General features: G+C 40.7%; 2 protein-coding genes and 1 long non-coding RNA gene across 5 annotated transcripts in view; 2 read left to right on the top strand and 1 right to left on the bottom strand.

Annotated features, from left to right (window-relative positions):
* PHF6 (PHD finger protein 6) overlaps positions 1–12,372 on the top strand; it is a 23,150-nt gene extending 10,778 nt beyond the window's left edge. The window contains exons 5-10 of one of the 2 annotated variants that reach the window (XM_008641928.2): positions 4,454–4,617; positions 4,795–4,938; positions 6,156–6,260; positions 7,144–7,277; positions 7,915–8,044; positions 8,334–12,372. In XM_008641928.2, the coding sequence (XP_008640150.1) occupies positions 4,454–4,617; positions 4,795–4,938; positions 6,156–6,260; positions 7,144–7,277; positions 7,915–8,044 (677 nt within the window). In that variant the 3' untranslated portion in view covers positions 8,334–12,372. Of the gene's footprint in view, positions 1–4,450; positions 4,618–4,794; positions 4,939–6,155; positions 6,261–7,143; positions 7,278–7,914; positions 8,045–8,333 lie in introns of both variants that reach the window. The other variant, XM_017743174.1, reaches the window with a different exon arrangement.
* A 1,203-nt stretch (positions 12,373–13,575) lies between these two features.
* Positions 13,576–23,888, bottom strand: LOC108448866. 2 transcript variants are annotated; one of them, XR_001864917.1, is made up of 3 exons: positions 23,857–23,888; positions 21,204–21,289; positions 13,576–18,553 (listed from the first exon to the last, which is right to left on the bottom strand). It is a non-coding gene; the product is annotated as an uncharacterized LOC108448866 (long non-coding RNA). The 2 variants fall into 2 exon arrangements; XR_001864914.1 differs by lacking the exon at positions 23,857–23,888 and having other exon boundaries at positions 21,204–23,513.
* The window catches only part of HPRT1 (hypoxanthine phosphoribosyltransferase 1), a 22,272-nt gene continuing 17,208 nt past the window's right edge, over positions 19,079–24,142 (top strand). The window contains exons 1-2 of the mRNA XM_017743185.1: positions 19,079–19,124; positions 23,888–23,891. Coding sequence (XP_017598674.1) covers positions 19,094–19,124; positions 23,888–23,891 — 35 coding nt within the window. The 5' untranslated portion in view covers positions 19,079–19,093. The remainder of the gene's footprint in view (positions 19,125–23,887; positions 23,892–24,142) is intronic.

Below are 24,142 nucleotides of genomic sequence, written 5' to 3'. Positions count from 1 at the left end.
GGCAGGGGAGTGACCCCAACAAGTAAGGACTATTATTATTATTATATTTCTATGTTAAATGTACTTAATTGAAGAAATAATCTCAAGTACCTCATAACAAATAACTTTTGGACAAGAGTCATCAGTTCCTTGAAGTATCTGGGGCTTTCGGAAAATATGTTAGTGGCAGAACCGAAGGGGTAATTTAATTTTTTCCTCTCCACTCTTACTTTAGTATATGTTTCATGTAACTTACTCTTCTGCCATTGAAAAAGATAACCCAAAAATTATATTCAGCATTTTGGTTGTTAATTTCACATCGTCTGCTGATAAAAACTACTACTATTTCATGATTAGTTTACCTGATTTTGTATTTGCTTGCAAGGGGGTTTATGCAAATCTCTGGTTCTTATTATTGCTTATAGATGCATCCACATTTTTACTATTAAGTACTGGGCCAATAAAGCTGTTTTGGGGGGGGTTTTGACATTTCTTTCCAATTTAAAATAATGATGTTGGCTCATACGGTTTATTTGATTTCAGCCATAGTTTAAGGAGATTGTACTCTAGCATGCTGAAATACTATTTTCTTTCCCTGTTGGGATTCCATTTCTCTTCTAAAAATCTAATAAGATTGATTTTTGCTCCTTGAATTTTTAGTTTCTCTTTTATCCCAAATGCACTGTAAAACATTACCTGCATATGTGTGATTTCAGATTTATATAGCAGCATGTCTCAGCCACTTCAACACTCTATGCTTTGGGTTCGTTCTATGTCCAGTCCTACTTGAAAATACACTGTGCCAGTAGTTTTGGTTTTTATCTTCCTCATACAAACTCAGCCTCCTTTGTTTCTTGCTCTCTTACTCTGTTGTTTAAGGTAATATAGGATGTCAATAGAGCAGTATTTATTGTACACATCCTCTTTTTACTTGTTCTTTCATGACCTTTAAAGCGTATACTTTTTTATTACTTTGCTTTGACATGGCTTTTGGAAAGGGGTGATTCCATGTGTATTTCAAGCTGATGCAGTATGGATCAGTGATATCTCAACCTCTTCTCTGCCAAGCCTTATTTTAAACAGCAAAACATGTTGATCCTTTTTCCTTCTAGTAATGATCAAAGGGGAATTTTTAGATTTTTCTCTGAAGCTGAAATCTCCCTGTTAAGAGTTGATGTAATACAGCACTTTGCCAGGCTTCCTTCTGTGGTGCTTTGTTCTGCTCATGGATTTCTAAAATGCAAATTAGGGGCTTGTTGCTACTCATCTTAATTTGCAATAGCATATTCCTAGGTGCTTTTTAAAATGTAGATTGTTTCCTCTTGATTTCTATCCTTGCGCCCCTTCTCAGGCCATGTTGTGTATTGGGCTCTTTTCAGATCTAGCGTTTAGGGACTTCTGAGGGAAGCTCACAGAAACTTCCTTGGAACACTTTAGATAAAGTTATGTTGAGAATATTGTCATGATTTTAAAAATCAGTGCAGTAATGGGATATGGGATGGGGGCAGTTAAAGAGGGTATTCTAGGGAATCTCAGGGGATTCAGAGGATGGGTGATACCCATGATAAAACATCACCTGGTCACGGAGGAGTTGAACAACTCTTTGTGTTTTCCTTAGTTCAAGGTGACATGGGAAGTTGGAAACACCCAACCATCAGATGCCAGGGATACAGGGTAAGCTGGCAGTGGGCTTCAGGGGAGGGATAGGGTACCCACCAAGTTGTAAATTAAACGTGAAGACCATCCAGGGCAGATGTGTTTGACAGCTGGTTACAGTCTCTCCCTGTTCTATTCTGTGAGTTCAAGGTGCCGTAAAAATGAGAGGAGCTTTAATGCTTTGATGTATCAGTCTTGAAGGACAGATGTGGTAGAGCAGATCCTCATGTCTTGGTGGTGTTACTCTATAGGTCCATGTAACTTGAAGTAGGAGATGTAAATCTTCAAGGAATTGTATTTTAGTGAAGGGGTCATGTAGCATCTGGATTTTAATGATGTCTGAACTTTTCTGAAAGTTGTAGTTTTGAGCACAGAAGAGGGGTTCTCCTTTGAGGAAAGCTGTGCGTTCTTCATACTTTCAATATAAGATAAAAAACCATCTTTTAAAAATACAGCATTTTTACTTCTCGTATCTTAAGTACACTAATAATTATAGACTAAAAAATAGCACTTAACTTACTCTATTAGAAGACTGACGTTTCTTATAAGAAGTTGGTTTTCATAAGGTGTGCTTGGTTTTTGGCAATTATGACTCACGTCTAGTTTTGTAAGTGGGGCTGTAAAGAGTTAAGGACATGCTTTAATGTTATTGTAGAAAATGTGGGTGGACTGAGGTGGAAAGCATTTTGGCTGACAGAATTGACAAGGAGCTTTGGAAAAAATAAGGAATGGTTGTGAATGGACTATGTTTTGCTTCATCAAATACAGTAGGGAAATCCATTGAAACATTTTGGGAGGAATTTTTAAACTTTTTATTCATGTCATTTAAAGGATCACAAATTTAATAGTCACCTTTTTGTAAGACTTTATCTAGAATAACCGTCTATGATTTCTGTAAATGTAAAAATAGAGACAAATATTCACAAATTTCTTTGAGTAATTGGTGGAGAGTTCATATGATGAACAAGATAAAAGAGAATTCTTTTTGAAAGAGGTTTTTCGTATTGTAATGAAATTTGCTACATGCAGTCTAAGAGGTCAATATCTAAATTGCATAATCTTGCTTGGGGAATTTAGCAAGTAGTGATAAATGAAAAATAATGTTAGATGGGAAATTCTGAGAAGAAAATGTAAAATGTATTGTTTCATTACATAATCTGTGTCATCATGTATTTTGTTTTTTCAGAGTAAAATAAATGGTGCTTTTCACGTGCAGTTAGAAAAGAGTAGTTTATATATTAAAGTATAGGGATGTTGTTGACAGACTGATGTGTCTTTGTAGCAACTTGGGCAAATCTTTATATAGCTGAATAATCTGTAAGTTTAAACCAAAATAATTTGCAGATCTGTATAAATTTTAGTATAACCTGTTGTGATGCATTTGGATGAGTTTTCTGTCCTTCCTTAATAACTGAGTAAAAGCTGTAGCTGGGCCAGGGCTTCAGTCATCTTCTGCTCCCACTTGGTGGCTGTGGAATATGTTCAGCACTTTGACTTTAAGTTTTGTGCAGTTGAGTCACTGTTATCATGAGATAGAAAGGTGATCTGATTTTTATGTGATAATGGGTAAGAAAGACGAGTGCTGGCAAAGCAGCATTTAGTCTCCAACTGAGATGTCCTGTCTGGATACTAAAACAATACGGCAATATCCATCAAGTGAATGTTCCAAGTCTTCTGATTACCATTTCCTTCTGTTTGAGGGCTCATACTGATGTTTGTGGTTTGGATTTTGAGAAGAAAAGTCCTTCATCGGTTTCTATGCATGTTTCTTTAAACAAGTCTGCTGAAAGATGTTTGTGGTTCGAACAGGGGTGGGTGCTACATATTAAAAGAAAAAAGGGAGGATGCTCCAGTGAGTAGGAAAGTTGTTAGTGACTGAATAGAGCTGGTTGTTAGATGCAGTTATCAGATATAATTTAACTAGATCATATTGGAAGCAGTTTTAATCTTGCAGAATTGATCTGTATCCTCTGTGTAGCTGTGAGTTGTCCAAAAGACAGTGTGCCCAAGTACTGGACTCAGCTCTGTATAGCATTCACAGCTCAGCTGACATTTGCAAAGGAACTTGTCAGGCCTCTTTGGTTTGTCTGTATTAAAAATAAGTGTTCTTATATTCTTAATGGTCTGTAAATACTTGACTGTGTTGTCAGTGTGGATGATTTCCTCTAAACTGGAGGCTGCTTTTAGCTGCAGATGTAAAAATATTCTATAATGACATAAAATTGTAGATTTGTTTCATGAAGGCAGAACACATTTCAGTTTTAAAGCTTGATGTTAATGTTATAACCCAATGAGTGAATTTTTTTCCTAAGTCAACAGGCATGAATTAATAAAGCAAGAAGAGAGGTGTTATTTGCGTACGCTGGCATACTATCAAGGGCAATTTACATTGGAGTTATGCATCTTAAAATAATAAATTAATAGCATATTTCATGGGTGAAAATACTTTCCAGTTTCAGTGTAGCTTAAATGAATGTTATTTTCAGTGAAGGTGAAAATGTGTATCTGAGGACACATTTTAGGTCTGAAAGTAGAAGTTGTAAGAAACACTAAACCTTCATATGTTATAAAGATGCAAAGCTGTGTGACATATAAAAAGTAATGTTTTCAGGATCTGCAGTTGCATATTTGTAATAAATGGGAAAAAGGTGCTATTTTTATTTCTGACCAAAATTCAGAAAATACAAGTTGTGATTTTTCTTGTCTGGTTTTCGTGGGTTCTGAGGTTTTTTTGTTTGGTTTGGGTTTTTTCCTTAGTTTGTTTTGTGTAAAATTGTGGAGAATCTTATTTAATGATGTTTTCTGACTTCTAAAGCAGATTTAGAAGAAAATATCAATGAACACGAATTGGAGCCTTCGCCTCCCAAAGGAAAAAGGAGGGGTCGTAAGGGAAAGCCAAGAAAAACAAATTTCAAAGGGCAGTCTGAAGACACTAGATCTACGTCCTCACATGGCACAGATGAAATAGAAAGCAGTTCCTATGTAAGCAGTAAATACGCTAAACTTCTTAGAAGACAGAATTGCATAATTCTTCTCTGAAATACAAGTTTTATTAAAATTTGCAGTTGTCTGAGCCTCCAGCTGGTGGCCACAGGCTTTTAAAATTGCAACCTTATTTGTATCCCAGCAGTATATTTTAGTAAAATGTTTTTCTTTCAGAGAGACAGGTCTCCCCACAGAAGCAGCCCCAGTGATACAAAACCTAAATGTGGATTCTGTCATGCAGGTGAAGAAGAAAATGAAGCTAGAGGAAAGCTTCATATATTTAATGCCAAAAAGGCTGCAGCACACTATAAGTGCATGGTGAGTAACAGTATTTTTGTTAACCAGTCTGTTCTGTGAATTTTGTCTGAATTGCTGTTTTGGATTTTAATACAGTACTCTCACATGTAATTATGCATGAGTATTGTCTGTATGCTGATGATCTCCTTAAGCACTGAAGTGTTGCAAAGTGAGCAATTCATTTATTTTCACTGCAGGCAATATGAATAAAAGTTGGCTTCATGCTAAGGGATGGAATTAGCTCAGGAAGACTCTTTAGCTTATTAAAAATGCTCCCTTAGCATCTAAATGCATATGAAGTATTTAGAAAGGAAAATAGAAAACACTTTTAACTAAAAGAATCCTTTCCAAGAAAAAAACAGCTTCACAGGCATTCAGGCACAATCTGAGAAGAATCCATGAACTTCATTAATTTTCTGACCTGTGGATTCAGGCTGTGTGACTTGAGTGTGGGATATGGAAGTTCTAGAAAGCTCTTGCCTTTAGATTATGACATTTATAGAACTGTCAGCCTGAATGGGATCTAATTGCAATGAACATGAGCAGACAGTGCCATCTTTCATATCACTCATTCTATGAATGAGGTAGGGCTTTGGGTAACTTCACTGGTTCATGCTGTACCTCAAAACGAATAAATAGTCTAGGCAATCGGTGGAGTATAATCATTGCCTTTCTGTACCCAGCCTCACTTAACAGAGAGCTGGTGTTTGCCAGTAGCTCTGAGTCTTACTGTAGCAAGGCTCTTTGTTACTTTGTGTACCTGAACTTCAGTTTTAAGGCAGTTAGAGCTGAATATACCAGGATGATAATGGAAGGGATGGTACTTCTGTGCTCCATTGTCATCCCTCAGGACTTCACAGCTATATTGACATCAGGGTTGAACCTGACATACGTCACAAGGAAGGAAATGGAATGTTCCTAAAAAGTTGAGTAGTGTAATTGATAATATTGCCCGTTTGCGACTTTATGTTTTCATCCTGTCATCATTTCTCACCTACTCCTCTGTCTTTTAAAATATATTTCTCCAAGGCAACAACAACTCTAATTAAAGCAGTCAGATGGGGATCAGAAGGAATACTTTTAATTGCTCAGCACAGGGTTTTTCCTAGTTTGTTGGTATAGCACATGCTGTCTGAGATCACGAAACAGGATGTTCAGTGCTCAGTTATTCCTGCACAGAAAAAAATTCCAATCGTGTTGGTGACCTGACATTATTTTTTGACTTGCTTGTTTTACAGTTGTTCTCTTCTGGCACTGTCCAGCTAACAACAACTTCAAGGGCAGAATTTGGTGATTTTGATATCAAAACTGTACTTCAAGAAATCAAGAGAGGAAAAAGAATGGTATGTACCTGAAGAATGTGGTGAATGTCTTAGTGATTCTGCTAAGATGTATGTAGCTCTGCCTCCTCCTTTTATGGAGCAATCTTTTCCATCTGTTTCTAAACACAAAATTAAAATGTATTGTTACTTGTGGGAAGGGCAGCCAGATAGGAATCACCTTAATATTAGTGGTGTTTGGGCATGTGGTATTTGGGATTCTTTATGACAATGTACATAAATATTATTATCATAATATGATCCACATTAGCCATGCTGTAACTGTGAGAGAGTAACAGCTTTGGACCTGTGTTACTAAAAACACACAATGTGAAGCTGCACATAAAATTAGAGAACATGCCGTTCTTGCAGTGAATATATTCTATAGCATTGGAAACAAACCAGTGTTTCCAACAGTTTTGGTGTTTTAGGTAGGAAAATGTACTAAGGTCTCAGAGATGGGGGTGCTGGTAAAACATCACACTGTGTTTTACTACAATTCAGGATGCTTTTAAAGTGCTAAGAAATTTATGGGGGATCAGGGAGAGAATAAACAACTAGCAATATTGTTCCTTGGAAAAAAATAATATAAGACTCTTTATATATTAGCATACTAACTGCAGCAGCAGTGAAATAACCTTGGAAATGGAATAACATGTATTGCAATCATGTGCCAATTTTCTGTGCAACAGTTACAGGTAAATCCTAGTGTTCATATTTTAATGGGTTGGTATTTTATATCTGGTTTACCATGTCTTTGATTAATTTTTCATTGGAAGGATGATCTGCCAGAGGAATTACTCTGTTCCAGAATGGTAGCCATAAATATGAGGAACACTGAACTGAATACTAAGAGACAAAAGACTGAGCGGTTGAACGTTGCTGTTCTCTTCTTTCCCCTGCACAGAAATGCACACTCTGCAGCCAGCCTGGTGCCACTATTGGGTGTGAAATCAAAGCCTGCATAAAAACATACCATTACCACTGTGGAGTAGAAGACAAAGCTAAATACATTGAGAATATGTCACGAGGAATTTATAAGTAAGGACCTATGCAATTGTTGAATCTATTACACAAGTAAAGATATTTCATGATACTTTTTCTGCCTAGCTTGGCTAGTCAATATGTTCTTAAAAAAAAGAGGATACTATTTAATTTAAAATAGTATTTTTAAGTAATCGTTGACTTTACAAAATATTTCAGTTACTCTGCTAATTCAAAATTTCTGTAGTGTTGTAAATATGAGGAGAAAATTATTTGACTTGTATTATATTTATCTTCTCCAGTAATCTATAATCTAGATCAAGAAAATTGATGTCGTGATTCCTCCACATCGATGTGTTTGTAGCTTCCTTCCGGGGCTTTTTGGACCCCATAACTTTCCATCCTTCCTGAAGAGCTGTGACTTGGTTGCAGCTGAGTTGCTGCGCTGTGCCCACGAGAGGGCATTCACCGAGCAGTGCGCTGGCAGTTCTGGAAAACTGGGATTGGTCACAGTTTTGTTGGCTGCTCTTGAACCTTGTTTGCCTTCTCAGTTTAACTGATGCTTGACTGAAAGCCTTGAATGACTTAAGAGTTTGCAGCTGACTTGTAGCACGTCTGAAAATAATTGAGAGGAAAGTCAGGTTTTGATGGATATTTTCAGTGTAAATCCTCACTGTTTCTTTTATTGTGCCAGACTCTATTGTAAAAACCATAGTGGAAATGATGAAAGAGATGAAGAGGATGAAGAAAGAGAAAGCAAAAGCCGTGGCAAATCAGGCACTGACCATAATGACATTCCTCAGCAGCAGCTCAATGGAAACTAGGTATGGAAGTTACTCCTGACAGATCTGTTACCAAGACTGAAACGCAATATACAATTAATGTAGTTTATTGCAGTGAAGTATTTAAATCTAGTGTATGCAGAGTACTTTTTATTGGCATACTGTAGAAGAATGGGGAGGATTTGTTGTTTTTTAAATCCAGCTGACTTTGTAACAGTGTAAGAAGGGAGGCCCTCATTTCTATTGCTAAACGTAGATGTAATGTCAGAGCTGCAAAATGCTTTTCTGTATGATTCTAAATTTACTATTGTTTTCATCATTTTTTAAACAGGTTCAAGGGACAGAGTTATAGAACTGGGAATGGCTAAGACATCATAACTACTAATTCTTTTAAATTGTTTTCTAAAAATCAGAAAAGGGTTAGTAACTTTTTACTACCCATCTCTGTTAGAAATTTCATTGAACTGCCTGAAACGTTCATGTGTGTGAGCCTTCAGTAAGTGGCAGAGTTTTACATGTCAATATTATGTAGTTTGTAGTCTGCAGTGTCTGGAAAAAATGAAACACTATATAAATGATATGTAATATGTACAGTGTCAAAAGTTAAGGCAGACATTGAAATGAAGTAAGATCTATATTTCTGGACTGAATAAAATCCTTAAGATTTGGAATGTGTAAGTTGTTTAGTGGATTCACACAATGAGGGATGGTCTTAGCTAGTTCAATTAACAACATGGACAAGTCCGTGGTGGCAATGAGCGGGTACTTTGTGAATTTTGCGTTTTCTTCCTGCACAAGTTCCGGAGACTGTACATGGGAAAGCTGCGCTGTTTTTGCTTGGGAAGCACCCAGTAGGAAAGGACTTGGTGTACACGAAGCACGCTTGAACATTTCAGGTTGTTCCTGTTGTGATTGCTCATTCCGCCCAGCATTGTTTGCGGGAGATTTACTTGAGCAGCTGTCGGTTCTGAGCTGTGAGCTTTAGAACTCATGCCAAAGGGCTGTAGTTCATTCTTTCCCCAACAACCCACCTCTTTCTGTGTCTTGATTTACGAAGAACACTTCACTAAGTGTAATTAAAACCTTACTATACAAATGTTTGGACTTCGCAGCCCAGTCTCTTTTACTTCAGAGAGTTAAAACTCTTAACTCACTATGGAATTTAGCCACCATATCTGACGTCCATACCTCAGGTGTTCTCTGTTGTGTGGAACACTTCATGTTTTGTCAAGAATGTGCATAAAGGTCCCATATTCTGTGAGAAGAATGAGGAAACAACCTTTTTTTGCTAGATGGGTATTTATTTTTTAATTGTATGACCACTATATGAGAAACTTCATGTATCATCCTTATTGTTCTAGTGATATTTTTTTTTCCTTTCTCTTTCAAGTCAACCATCACATCATGGAATTCTACTTGCTAGAATTTGATGTTCCTTTAGGGAATGATCAGATCTAGGTTATACCGAACCTAACAGAACAGTCCTCTGACTGCTTTTAAAACACCTTGTCATTTCTAATGGCTATTGGCTTCTTCAATTGGTCTATTAAAGCACATCCTCAGACTTAAATAAAACCAAAAAGCTGAATCTAGTCCACATGTTTGTCTGTTGCTACCACAATACCTTATTGTTTGTTTAGGGTTTTGACTTGTTTCACTCTGAACTCCCAACAACTCGTCTGGATTTGAAACAAGCAAAAGACACTGATTTGACTATAAACTGCTACATTTCTTCTGTGATTGGTATTGCAAAAACAGTTCATTTGTAACATGAGTTCCTGTAGCATTTTTTACTTGTATTTTTAAAAGATTTAACGTGTGTCATTTGTCTTCTTATGCATTCCCTTAATGTCTTGAGGGACTCAATTACTGTACGTTGGAGTTTCTAACATTTTACCTGTTAGAATTCAATCAATTCTCTTTGCTTTCCTGGAGAATAATGGTGTTTGGAAAGAAATATTGCTGTGTACAGAAAATATTCAGTTACTGCTCTAAACATGATGCCATTGATCATTTTTATTTTGTATTTGTAACTTTCAAAATTAAAAGCGTGACTTGAATTGCAATGACAGATCGGTTATTGAAATTGTCTATCAAGGTGTTTTGTTTCTCCTAGAATATGAACATTTTTCAGCCACTCAGAACACTTTTAGAATGCAAAATAGCATCCTTCAATATTTAAATTATGTCAATTTGTGCCTCAGACATGGCCCTCCCATGGAAAAAAGGCACTTTGTTTGCAGCTACTGTATTTAACTAAGTTTGCATGGGGTAGATCTGCCAGCATACTGACTGTGCTTGAGACTGAGCTCTGATTCATTGTGTGTCAGTGGCTTAGTATAATATTCAGTCCAATAACTCACCTGTTATGGATAAACAACCCCATTCCATGCCTCAAAGAACCAGAACAGCACTTTACCTTCGGGTAGCAGAAAAGCTAGTGGCTGGTTTCTGTTACCCCTGTGTGCTGAAATGGCGTGGTGAAACTGTCATCAATTCAGAATTCATGGAAGCAAAGTCAAAAGCAAAACCCTTTTCTTACAAGCCTCAAATTTGTCTTAACTGACTTCAACTCATGTATGCTGGGTAAAAGTGCCTTAAAATGTAAAAATTGTATTTATATGTTCCCAAGTAGCATCACCTGCTGGGGAGTAATTCTGTTGTGGTGTTAATATTTAGAAGAAATGTACCTCAGCAGTGTATTTACTGTACATCTCTTACGTCCTTAATTGTAGTTTTAAAAAGCATGACAATGTATGATAGTATACAACATTTACATCATTTTTTTAAAAGACAAAATATTGCCATTACTGTCTTTTCATGTGTATTTTAGCTTGGAATTTCAGACAGTCTGTCTGGATTTTTTGGGGGTTTGTTTTGATTTGCGGTTTGTTGGGTTTTTGGTTTGGTTTGGTTTTGTTTTTTTTTTTGGTAAAGCAATGTAATCTTTGCAAGCATATATTGAACATTATTCTGGAGCATCTACTGCCTTCCCAGAAATGTTAGAAGTAATGAAAGTGCTCTATAGGTGAACTAGGTATGTTTAAATTAGCTAGTTAAATTAATACAGTCAATTTGTTACTGAGATTTTTCTTACTAGCCACCTTCTGCTTTCATCTCACAATCAGAGGATTCAACATCATGAATTCAACAAAACTTGTCTTTACTGGTTTCACTTTAATTTTTATTGTTATTATGATTATTATTATTGTTACTTTTTGCCTTTGGGCATTTCTTTTGCTCACAAGAGGATTGTGTGCTGTTTAAGATGCCTGGAACCCTCTGAGAAGGGAGGTTTCTCCCCAGCTCCCTGCACTTCTCCATTAAGAGATCTCCCTAACTCACTGTGTCTCTGTGGTCTCCCAGATCTGTGGTTGTGCTGTTCCCAGAAAGGACTGTACCAAGGAAGGACAGGCATCACACGAATACTGTTCAAGTATCTTGAGGATACAGCTGGTGCAGTGCCTGCGTCCCAAGGTGGTCAAGCCCTGTAGCAGTGGGCTGTGCTGTCACTCCATTTCAGGGAAGGGGGAAAAGGCTGGTTCAGTGTCAGTGCAGCTCCCTAGATGAGGTGCACAGAAGATTTACTCTTTCAGCAGGTGTTGACCCACAGGAGTTCTGTGATAAGGCTCTAGTAGGAATCACACCTACACTCCACAAAGTTTCAGCTTTAGGTACAAAGAGCTGTGCTGATCTACAATCATTTGAGTCTGCCAAATCCGGCCCTAAAATGGAGTGTAACAGAAGAGAGTCTGCCTCTTACTCCTGCCTTTAGGAAAAAGAACTTCATGCTAAAACAGAGTGAAAAATGAAGAGGTGATAATCTGTTTGAAATATCAGACTTATCTGGCAGGTGATAATCAGTGCATTCCAAAAATATTAATACGCTGAATCAGATTGACAAGAAAATTAATCCTCATTAGATGAAATTAATCTGAAGAGAACTGAAAGTACACGATAGCAGTTAGTAACTTCTTCCCTGTCACCAGATTCCACTGTATTAGTGATGGAGCTGAAAAAACAGAACACAGCCCTTGATTTATACTTGGTGACATATATATGTCATTATATCATGTGTGCACAGCCATTAGTCAGCAGTGACATCTCAGCCCTTAATGAATCCTGGAGAGCTGGTGCTTGAAAGCCCTCAGGTTAGGCCAACGTTTGCAGCTTTTGCTCTAGCATACATTTACATTAGGTGTAAAGACAAGGAATGTATGGAAGAGGGTAAATGCATTCCTATCTACAATGTTATGTATATTTTGTTCCTGTTATATTGGCTTTACTTCCAAAGTTGTAGTTTGCAGTATTAGTTTCTTTTTATTGGTATCCTTGCATATATCTATTCAATAAATGAGTTACGAATTTCATGCTTGCATATCTGTCCTTTTTCCAAAAGTATAACTTTTGAAACTGTCATTTTAATGCATAAATGCAGTATTTCCTATTGAGGTTACAGGCCCAGGAAAACATTACAAGGAGAGAGGTGAGAAGGCATCATGCTGACAGTGTGGCACTTGGTAACTCTGCGTGTTTGTGTTCCTAACTCTGCACTGGGTAAGCTGCTTTGGATTTACCACTGCTTAATGCGAAGTGACTGACTTGCTGGAGGTTCCCTTTCTCACCTTTCAAGAACTTTTTTTTTTCAAGAGTGAATTGATTTAGACTAAGAGACCAAGGAAATGCAGAGTATGTATTGGCTTCAGCTGGGATAGAGTTCATTTTCTTCTAGTAGCTGGTACAGTGCTGTGTTTTGGATTTGGTGTAAGAATACTGTTGATAACACAGTGATGGTTTAGTGGTTGCTAAGTAGTGTTTGTATTACGTCAAGGACTTCTCAACTTCTCATGGCTGGAGGACACAAGAAGTTGGGAGGGCACAGAGCCAGGACAGCTTATCCAAAGAGATATTCCCTACCATATGGTGTAATAAACTGGGGGGAAAGCTGGCTGGGTCTGCTGCTCAGGAACTGGCCAAGCATCCATCAGCAAGTGGTGAGAGTTGGATTGTGCATCACCTGTTTTATACATTCTAATTTATTTATCATTATTCTTGTTATCATCATCATCACCATTATTATTTTCATCTTTTTTTGCCCCGTGTCTTCTCACTTTTAACTCTTCCAGTTCTCTCCCCCATCCCGCCAGGAAGAGCAATGAGTGAGCGGCTGTGCAGGGCTGAGTTGCCAGCTGGGGTTCCATGACAGTGCAAGTTAATCACACTGCACACAAGCAGCTGCATCCAGGATGCACTTTGGAACCATAGAAATACAGCATAAGAGATTAAGCAAAGGATCAATTGGAAATCACTGGATTTGTCCAAATACGTAACTGCCGAGAGCAAGACAGCAGTACCTTTCAGTGACTTTAAAAGTATCAAGAAATGTGCTGGGAAGACATCGTAGGAGAAAGGGCACTATTGACCTATTGATGAAGATTTTATTATTATGTCATCACCTTAAACAAGGAGTTGATTTAATGAGCACAGTAGGTAATTACTGTGACCTGAGAACAATCATATCCTGTCTGCACAGGAATTAATGTCAGGAAAAAATTGTCCAGCATCATGTTCAATTAAGAGTTGCCAAATGATCAGGTTTTATTGATGAAGTCATAGAATCATAGAATATCTTGAGTTGGAAGGGACCCACAAGGATCATCAAGTCCAGCTCCTGGCCCTGCACAGGACAATCCCAGAGAGTAATTACTGGTGCTGATGATCCACAGCCACCTTTGCAAAGGTTTCCTGAAAAGGGTATTCAAGGCTTCTGTTACCAAAGTCGATGTTGGGAGTAGTTTCATCACACAGGTTTTGATGCCATGGAAATTATTACTGGATGCATGTTTACTTTATTTGCTGGATTTTTTTTTTTTTTTTTTTTTTTTTTTTTTTTTTTGAGGTTTAATCCAGTTACCTGAGATCTTTGAAACAAGTGCAGGATATTGTGGGATAGCCTTGTCTGTTTCATGGATGTGATTTTCTCACTGGAATGGCCGGATACTGAAATCTAGCAGTAGGGAGGGACCCATAGGCACAGGAGGAAAAGACTTTCATTGTCCTTGTGTTGTGTGATGTCAGGGCAGAGCAGTGAATGCTTTGAGGGTTCTCAGGTCCTCACTTAGACAAGCTCTTCTTACTCTGCCCTGTGTAATGGATTGCAGCACAAGCACAACAACTGTAGTTGTCCTCGTGCCTAAGTCGGACACCCCATGTGGTAAATTACTTCCCAGCATTAGAGACAAAGGGATTGCTGTAACCTCTGAAGGCTCATCTTGTCTCTGCTTCCTCCTGCCTGCTCAGAACTCAGGGTTAATAGTTTAAACTGGAAAATTAATGGAAAAGGGAAACTTACCAGTGAGTGTCTAAAAGAAAGATCAAATTTTGTTAATCTGCACCAAGTTAACAAGCTCCTTGAGTAGAGGAGAAGCAGTGAGTGCAGCTTTATTTCAAGTGACTCTAATGACTTCACATGAGATAGCAGGGAAATGTGGACTGACACCAATTTAAAAGTGAGGTTATAAAAACTGTTTGGAAAACCCTACTCAGAGTAATTATTAAGAATTCACACTGCAGGGATATATTGAGGGGGATTCTCTGCAGTTCCGCTCTGATTTGAGATTACTTGGTATTTCCATTAACAACTTGGATGGCATATGCTGATTAAATTGTAGGGAGCAGCAGACTTGAGCTAGCTACTGACTGAGCAGAAGACAAATACAATTCAGAGTGAACTTGACAAATTCAAAAGAATTAGCATGTGATGCACTAAGTCCAGCAATGGATTTGACAAATGCGTGTCTGTACACTTCAGCAGAAGCTGCGATCAGCTGAACAAATACAGGATGGGACAGAACAGGCTGCTGCGGTAGCAGTTGTGCAGAAGAGTTCTCCTGGGGTTATAGACAGTCACCAGCTGAACATGATTCAACAGCATCCTGTTCCTGAAAAAAAAACCCAAATGTTGTTACGGAATGTATGAACAGGAATGTAATCTGTAAGATACATGGCGTGGTCCCTTTTCCTCGTGGTAGCGGAAAGCCTTTTTTGGAACATGGTATCTAGCTGCGGGCACTGCACTTCCTGCAAAATAGGGATCAGCTGGAGATGACTGGAGAAAAGCAGTGAGAAGGGTGACAGGATGGATGACTGGGCTGGTTTCAGGGTGATGGGAGAGATGTTTTCAAATCAGTTAGAGGTAGGTGCAAAGAAGGAAATAAACACTTTCTCCCACTGCTGCAGGTAGGACAAGGAAAAGAGATTCTATTACAACAGGAGATACTGAGCTGAGACATCCAAATGGGCGGTTGGCCTTGACAGCAAGAATAGCAAAGCTCTGGAATACCTTTCCTGGGCACGTTGTGGAATCTCTGGAATTGGAGATTTTAAAGGAAGAGTCAGTGGGCATGATACAGGGCTGGTGCAGACGAGGGTTGGAGGTGCAGGGGATAAGGGCAGTGCAGAGCTCACAGTTTGTACGCTGCCCTGTGACCCTCTTGGACCCAGGTCTGCGAGGGAGTCAGAGCTGCTCTGGAGCAAACACTGCACTGGCAAAGCTCTGGAGCACAGCCTTGGGGCTCACTGCCATGTGTTTCCTTTTTCATCCCTTCTTTTAAAATAACATTTGTAGTAATAACATCTGTGGGCACACTGGCAGTGTTGCCCACGTCTGCAGAGTTAGTACAAACTTTCCGACACTGCCCAGTGCAGGGCACTCTCCACGCTTCCATTTCAAATTTTTGGGAGTACTTCAGCTTTCAGAGTGAATGCATCCCACACCTTAAATGTACATTTTTGTTGTGCAAGAATAAGCAAAGTGACAGCAGTACTTCATATGAATGTGTGGGATTAGTGCACACAAACCACTTCTTAATTGTGTATGTATGTGCACTGGGATGATACAGAGTTTGAAGTGGCTGCTTTCTTAACCACTTAGTGTGGCAGGAATCTTAAACCTTTATCTGAATTTTTGCCAGAGATGGTATCTTACTTTGTTTAAACTGAGTTCTCTGCTTTTATTTTTCCTAAAACAACATTCCAGCTGAGAAGAAAGCAACCAGAGCTGGTGCTGCCCAGCTTTTCATACCCTGGGTAGATGTGCAGGTTGCTTGGCACACATGCAAGACCCAGTTTTACTCTGCTGGCCAAAAGAAATTCTATATTCCTGTGCAAAGACTCCCATCAGGTTCTGCCTGCCAGTGAAGAGCATTTCAGAGGCTTGGGGCAGGGGGAGGAAGAAACTCCCTCCCAAACCATACACTAAAAATAGGCTGATGCTGTGCAAACAGCTTTGCTGTGAACTTCCTTCTGGCAGGCAGCCATGCAGCTGCCTGAGAGTTTTAAGCCCAAATACCTCTCCAAAACAGAAAGTCACTGAAGTTAAGCACAGTTAGCAATGCTTTTAATCTTACTATTCCCTGCTGTGTTGTCTCAATTTCGACTTCTTCCACTGTGCAGGTAGCTTATTCAGGATCTTAGGTCAGGGGGTTTTTTTAACCTAAACCATGGCTGAGACTGGCGCTGTCAATCGCTGGAATCTGCAAAGTTCAATACAGGGAGGAGGCCTTTAATCTAAAACTGAAATGCTCAGGTGATGCATCCAAAAAGTGCTTTCCTGCAGAGTGAGGAGTGCAGTAGCTGAGGTGCAGAAGGTTTTAAAATTCTCCAAATTGCTGTTAATTAAACATTCTTAAATCCCAGTGTGGTGATACGAAACTGAAGGGTTGGTTCCTTAAATAAGACTACTTTAAAAAGAATAAACACAAGACTCTGGGCAATTGGATTGAATGACAGAAGTGATTCATTCAGGCATTGAAGCCTACAAGCTATTTGAGTTTGCCATATTTTCCAGTGTTTTTACTGCTAATTAGTGCCAACATTTTGCCCTAAAATAAGTCATGTCACATTCTTCTGTACATTTTGACTATGAAGACTGATGTTCCAGTTTCTGTATCAAGCTTCCTTTGTTTCAGTAGTTGCTGATTGTTTAGACATAACATGATTCACATTTTCCTTTATCATGATTTTATAGGAAGAATATTTTCCAAGACTAATTAAATCTCTGGGTCATTTTCAGCTATGAAAATGATTAAGAATCACTGATAACACAGTAATTCAGCATAGCTGGTTTTTTCCCTCTCAATTTTATATTATCAAATACTCAGTTTTTATTTTAATCCTCTGTATCCAATTATCTGGTTTGTGTGGCAATTCAAAAAGATCAGTGTCATTGTGTTTTACATTGTCTTTAAACTCTCATCAAGAGCAGGACCACACTAGTCTAAGTTTGTAATTTAAGATGCATTTGGCAGGGGTTCAAAGAGAGAGGAGCTCCAGTCTGTCTCACTTCCCCTTGGAAAGCCTTTCTAATTCTGCCAAACAATATTTACACCAGCAGGGAACTGAGTTTTGGAAAACTTTTCCAGGCTCTGAAGAAACCAAGCAACCTGAGACTTTGATAAGCCTTGGAAATTTAAAAAACTCTTGATGCTATCACTGTGCAAAACTTGTGTTAGCCCATCAGATATCAGAGATTTACAATTTGAGGAATGGATTTCAATTAAGAGATAAGAGCAGAGGTTTGGCAAAAAAAAGTGTTATTTGGAGCAAAATTCTCCTGTTGTCATCTCTGTTGAGCACTTCATGATATCTTACATTTCTGCAGCCACAGGTGCTCTGTTCTGCAAGTACATGAAAACATTGTTCACTAAGTCGGGTCAGCATCTGCAGCCAGACAGCTTTAAAAAGCATCAAGATTATTTATTTTTCTGGGACCTTCAGCTTTCTAGCTGTCTGGAGGGAGGGTTCAGGTGAGGTCCTGTTTTCTCTGTCCCAGAAAAAAGGTTTTTTTCTCTCCTTGCTATGGGGTCTGGCAGTCATTTGAGAGCAGTTCTCCCCTTTCCTACCCCTGTTTCATGGGGCTTTTTGAGGACAGATTTCTGAAGGGGCTTTCCACTGGCTCAAGCAGGTTCTGAGGAGTGGCAGACAACAGGAATTCTAGCTCCTGCTGCCTGGTCTTTTAGCTTAGGACTCTAAAAATTCATTTATTTTCCCTTTTAAATATAAACTGAGTTTTAAAAGCATTCTTCAGCTGAACTGTTGGACTCTGTCCTTGCCAGGCATCTCATCCAGTCTTGCACCTAGAACAGCATTTCATATTTGCGGATCTGAATTACAATCTTGCCAGTTTGTACCACACAACTCAAGACTTACAAAGGAGAGGGGAGTCCTAAGTGCAGCTCCCTCCCAGCCTGGTACTTTTGTCTCATCTCCACTTCCCTTTTAATCTGCCCAGAGAATATTTCTGAGCTACTTGAACTGCTGCCAGGATCTGCATGGGAGGCAGGGGCCTTGGCATGTGAGCCCTGACACCTGATGCTTAGTGTGCATTGAGGTAGTGCCAGCTGGATCCACCAGCCCTGGCGAGTGCAGCCCTTCTGTCTTGTCAGCGAGTTACCTGATCAGGCTGCTGGCTGTGCTCTGTGCTGCTCTTCCTCTTCCTTCTCCCCTATTACCGCAGGCCTGGGTCCTAGGGTATATCACCATGTCCCGCAGCTGTAGGGAGAAGGAGGAGAGAAGATCCAGCAGGCAGGAATTGTGCAGCAAGATTGATTGATTGATTTATTTTACAGACTCTTTTATAGACTTTTTTCTTCATAGTCTAATTGGACAAGGATCAGCCACCCCTTGGGGGTGATTGGCTAAAATCCTAAAACATCCATTGTCAAAATATTTTTCTACTGTACCATAAACAAGACTTCTCAAGGTTGCAGGTGGTTTGGTTGTTTACATAACTCTGCTACCTCTTCTGTGAGAGAGAAAAGTCTCTCACGGACTTAGAAAATAGCAAGAAAATCCTTGCTAGCAGCATTTTTGTATCTACATTCCCCTGTTACTCAAACAGCCTTGCCAGCACCTCCTGCCTTCTCTCGAGTTTCTGTTCTCACACCTGTTGGCCCCTTTTTCCATGCTGGTGTGTACAGGCTCCATGTTTGGGGTTTTTTAAGCAATCCTTACACCTAGGTCACCTCTGTGGCTGTACAGACACCTCTTGTCAGACATGCGACACAGCAAGTGTTTTACACCTTTTTAGAAATGCTCTTGGGGTTTGCAGGCAGCTCCTGCACTCAGGTGCCTGGTGGAAGCAGGTTAACCTGTTCACTCCTCTGAAAACAATTGAGCAAGGGGGAGAACCCCACAACTCTCCCTCAATTGCCCTTCCCTAGTGGGAGGACCTGTCAGCACCAACCACCTGCAATTGTAGTAGTCCAGCCTTCCCTCAGGCTTCAGTGGAAGGTGTGTGCAAATGAGCTTCCAGTGCAAATATGCCAGGCTGAAGCCCTGCTGCAGGGTCCCCTTGGTTTCTTGCTTCATGCCTCCATCTAAGGAGTGACTGCAAAAACTGAGGCTGTGTTAACTAAATTGTTGGCTAAAATAAGCTGCCGGACTTCAGCAAAAGCACTTCCCATGCACAGCCAATCTCCCAGAAGCCCTTTTATTCCTGTGTAGCCCTGGGAGTTTGCTGCACGTGCATGTTGCGATGTGGACATCTGTCCTCTCCTGTGCTCCCAGAGACCATTTAATATTGAGAAAATCAGCAGGGTAACGTGGTTGCCATCAGCCATGTTAATTTTGGTAGAGTTTACTCTACAGTTTGGTAGAGTTTTGGTAGAGTTTACTCTACTTTATAGTCTACTTACTGAAATGTGCCACATAGAATATTTTGTGTCACCCAGGTATCTTGTTGATCTAAGTGCTGCTGAATGAGGGAAGCAGAAGAGGTTCCCTTGGAAAAATGTACCTCTCTCACACTATTCCTTGCTGTACAGTGAAGGAAGGAATCTGATTAAGTGCCATGGCCCTGCTCTTTGTTCTGCTTTGCTGTTGCAAGGGATTGCTGGGGACCTCGGGTAACTCCTTGAGGGTGGGAATGGCCATGCTGCAGTCAATGGAGGTGTGGGAGGAGTGGAAGGAGGTCAGCCTGGGTTTTACCATGTCCTCACATGGGGTTTGTAGTTCCTCGTGACAGTGGCTGATAAACACTGATGTCCTCCTCGTGTTGGCAGCAGGGATGGTGCTCATACAGCAAAGGGTTGGTGCTGCAGCTCTGAAAGCGGCTCTGCAGCTGGCACTGAGCTGTCGTTGTGTTTAAGAACCTTCTTATTTTCTTACTCAGTCAGCAACTCCATCAGGACACACCATCCAGTGAGTCAAGCTGAGCTCAGAAAACAGCCGTTTCCAACAAGAAAAAAGAAAAATACCTTCCTGGTAGTTTCATTGCTCAGGCTTCAACCCTTGTGTCAGGACAGGTTCAAACAAACACAATGTCCTTTAGGCAGGTCTCTGGATTTCAGGTGTGCCTTCCTCTCTATCCAAGCCACTTCTCACAGCTCTCCTGTGCCGGGGAACAAGGTCTCTGGAGAGCAGGGAGAGGAGCAAGCCCAGACCCCAGAGCTGCTGATGGAAGGTTCACCACACGTGCTCAGTCGTGGCCGTGGGTCTTGGGCTACCAAAGTCTCAGGTGCTTCCATGGGCACAAGGCCCCACAGCACAGGGTTGTGCTTCAAGTCTGGCAGCCCTGAGCCCGTGCCCTGCTTCAGTGATGGGATCTGCCTTTGCTTGTTTTGTGCCATTTAAATAATCCTTGTTTCAGTTTCTGTGGGCCCTCAGGCAAGCTGGCCCTCTGCAGCAGGCTGGCTCCCCATCCCTCCCGCCGGGCAGGGCTCCGGCTGTTGGTGGGTGAGCGCAGTGCCAAGCGCCAGCCTCTCTGCACTGTTGTGACAGACACTGTTGCGTGTCTGGTTCTGCTGAGCCAGGGCCACTGGGATAATTCTTAACGGATGCTTGCAAACGAAAGCTGGTAAATGCCATAAATACCAGCCCAAAGAGTGGCGTGGTCTGCAACAATCCAGGCTGCGTTTCTCAAGATGGTTCACATTTTGTGATCAGCCACTGCTGAGTGTTTTGTATTAATTGTGTAATTTTTGTATCACTGACCAGTCTGTGCACTACTGAATAAAGAGCAAAATGTCTGTAATTCCCTCAGCTTCCATCCTGGACTGTGAAAACCTTTTTAGTGAATAAAAGGAAGTTATCTACAGCTCCAGAGAAGTACATCAGTTCAGAGGTTTTGCTTATCTTAGTTTTGGTAAGTAAATTGTCACTTATTAGCTGGGTTGGGAGAGAAAACTTGATAAACTCTTACCATCCAGGAGATCCCAGTCTTGAAACCAGTAAGTAGATAAGGGACCACTTTCCAAAATCCATGGAGAGTGTCACTACTGAGAATCACTGTGATGACAAATTTTAACAGGAATCAACAAGACAGAGAACAAGAACATTATTTTAAAAGGTATTTTGCAACGAACAACATCTATTCCCTATTTCTTAGGAAGGGTGTGTCTCTTTTTAAATTATATTTTTGTACATCTGGCTTCCTCTCCCATTTGAAACATTTGGCTAGAAAAATAATTATATGCTATTTAAACTACTAATCAGAGTGGAGGGATTTCTCTGCAGCCATGATGAAGATGGGATGCTTGTGCGCTAAATTCACATTAGAATGTGAATGCTCTCTATATCATTTAATCAGATATTTCTTTTTGGTTTTCCTCTCCATTAAAAATGGTGGTGCTCCTCTCAGGACTGGGTTAATATCCCAGGAATTCTCCTTTTTCCCCCCATTCTGTCTGCACAGACAAATTTCTGGTCACAAGGGAGCCCTACTGGTCTAGTTAATGTGCTGAATATTGGTTGTACTCTTTGCTTTTTTTAGGAGACATGTTTTGTGAAACAAAATCAGCAGATGAATTCTAATTCTCTGTGAGTCACCCAGCTAGCAATGGCAAAGCTGAGAGGGAAAAATGGGGAGAAGAGCAGGGCATTGGTGAGTGGGCACTGACCTGAAGGTCTGACCCAGCACACACCATTTCAGGCACTTCCAGAAGATGAATACTTAGTTGCTACCTCCAGGTACCCCACCACTGAGGACATGTGGTTACCAGGAAAGGTTTTTAAAAGTCTGTTAACAAAATCATTTACAACTGATGCTCACACAGGCCATGGTTCACTGGGCCTGAGCACTGAGATATGCCTGGCTGGCAACAGAGGACAAAATAATTACGAAATCAAGAGTCTACTCAGAGACAAAACACTCTGCACATTTGTTACATTATTTTGCTTTGTAAAAAGCTGTGCATACCAGAGGAATCAAAACTTTGGCTTTCTCACCTTATGCATCATCTAGATAGAAAACGTGCAGCTCCCAGGTACCTCTGAACCCCCTCCCTCACCCTGCTCCGCAAGCCTCAGTGACCTCGTACCAGGAAGAGCAGAACCAGTCATTTACTAAATCTGGTGGTGATCTCATCTAACCAACTTCCCGTAATATCAGCAAATACTTTTGCTTTTGTAAATCTGTTTTTCCCTCCATAATGGGGTACCAGCGGGACCAGAAATGCTTTGGATCCAGGAATGCGCTGTTTGGCAGGAGGAACAAAGAAATTGCTCACCCAGAAGGCCAAAATAGGACTAATGGTTTTGATTGCTGGGGAGAAACTGCATGAAGTAAAGTCAACAACTCCTGCATGCCATCAGAAAGGTGCTGTTGGATGCTACTTTTAATGGCAGACATTGATATTAGTCATTAATGAGAAATGTCTTCAGTAACTAAAATAAAATCAGATCCTGCAATTCTTCTGAGGTTGCAGAGTCTCTCCATAGATACTGCCCACTGCCCACTAATGTCAGGCTCTCCCTGAACTTGACAGGGCAGCTGTTCTTCCTGGCCTTCTGGAAACAGTCCAGCTATGACACGTTCCCGATACCCCTTAGCTGCAGGGCGTGGTTTCATTCTGCTGCTCCAGACAACTCGATAAAGGCTCCTTCCTCCCACTCCAGTTAACCCGCCCAGGCTGTAACAATGCAGCACTCATGAGGGATTGTGCCCATTTGCTTAGTTAAAATTAGTTGTTTCGTACAAAGGAACACTTAATTTGATTTAATCGTGTTTTCTGAGCCAACAGTAATAATGCTAGATGCTTATCAGAGGGTGATTGCTACAGTTCTTTATGAGTAAAGTTATTTTTAAGGATCATTATCCTTTTCTTGACACCAAGATTTTATGCATCATAAAATAAAACTTGGTTTCCACCCCTTAGAGAAAGAAGGGGAAAGTCTTCAGCTGCTACATAATATAAGAAATCATGATTTTCCATTTGCATTGTTATGTTGTCCTTAATTGTCCTTATTGTCCACACATACAGGAAAAGTTGACACTTTTTTTTTTCTTTTTCCCATTTGAGACCACTGGAACTGTCCATGCTTTCTTATTATTTTACCTCTGTCTGTGGAGCCCTCCAATGGATGTGAACATCTGATAGATGTGCATCCCTGTCCCTGGTTCTGGAATGACAGCAGCTACCCACTGTGTTACCCCTGGACATAGGAGTCAAAGCAGCACAGAATCCATTAGGTTGGAAAAAAACTCCGAGATCATCGAGTCCAACCTATGGCCCAACACCACCTTGTCAACCAGACCACAGCACCGAGTGCCATGTCCAGTCTTTCCTTAAACACCTCCAGGGATGGTGACTCCACCACCTCCCTGGGGAGCCTGTTCCAGGGTCTAATCACCCTTTCTGTGAAGAAATTCCTCCTAATGTCCAACCTAAACCTTTTCTGAAGACTGTCCCCTTGTCCTGTCTCTGGTTCCCTGGGAGAAGAGCCTGACTCCCCCCGGCTACACCCTTCTGTTGGGGAGTTGTACAGAGTGATAAAGTCACCTCTGAGCCTCCTTTTCTCCACGGTAAACACCCCCAATTCCCTCAGCCACTCCTCATCAGACTTGTGCTCCACACCCTTCCCGAGCTCCGTTGCCCTTCTCTGGACTCGTTCCAGCACCTCAAATGCCCTTCCTGAATTGAGGGGTCCAGAACTGGCCACAGCACTGTCACCTTCCCATGTCATCCTGAGGGGACGGGGAACGCACATCATGCTGCGGGACGCTCAACTCTCAAGACCAGGAGTGGGGGCGTGGGACAGGGCGGAAACACCTGCTGGGATGGGAACAGCCCCGGCGAGGGAACACCTCCGGTGATGTGTCCCCTCTTCCCCGCCCCTCGGGGGCTGCGGACTGCTGCGCCC

Source organism: Corvus brachyrhynchos, unplaced genomic scaffold (assembly GCF_000691975.1).
Source record: "Corvus brachyrhynchos isolate BGI_N302 unplaced genomic scaffold, ASM69197v1 scaffold220, whole genome shotgun sequence".
Lineage (NCBI taxonomy): Eukaryota > Metazoa > Chordata > Aves > Passeriformes > Corvidae > Corvus > Corvus brachyrhynchos.
This window is presented reverse-complemented; position numbering and strand designations above follow the sequence as displayed.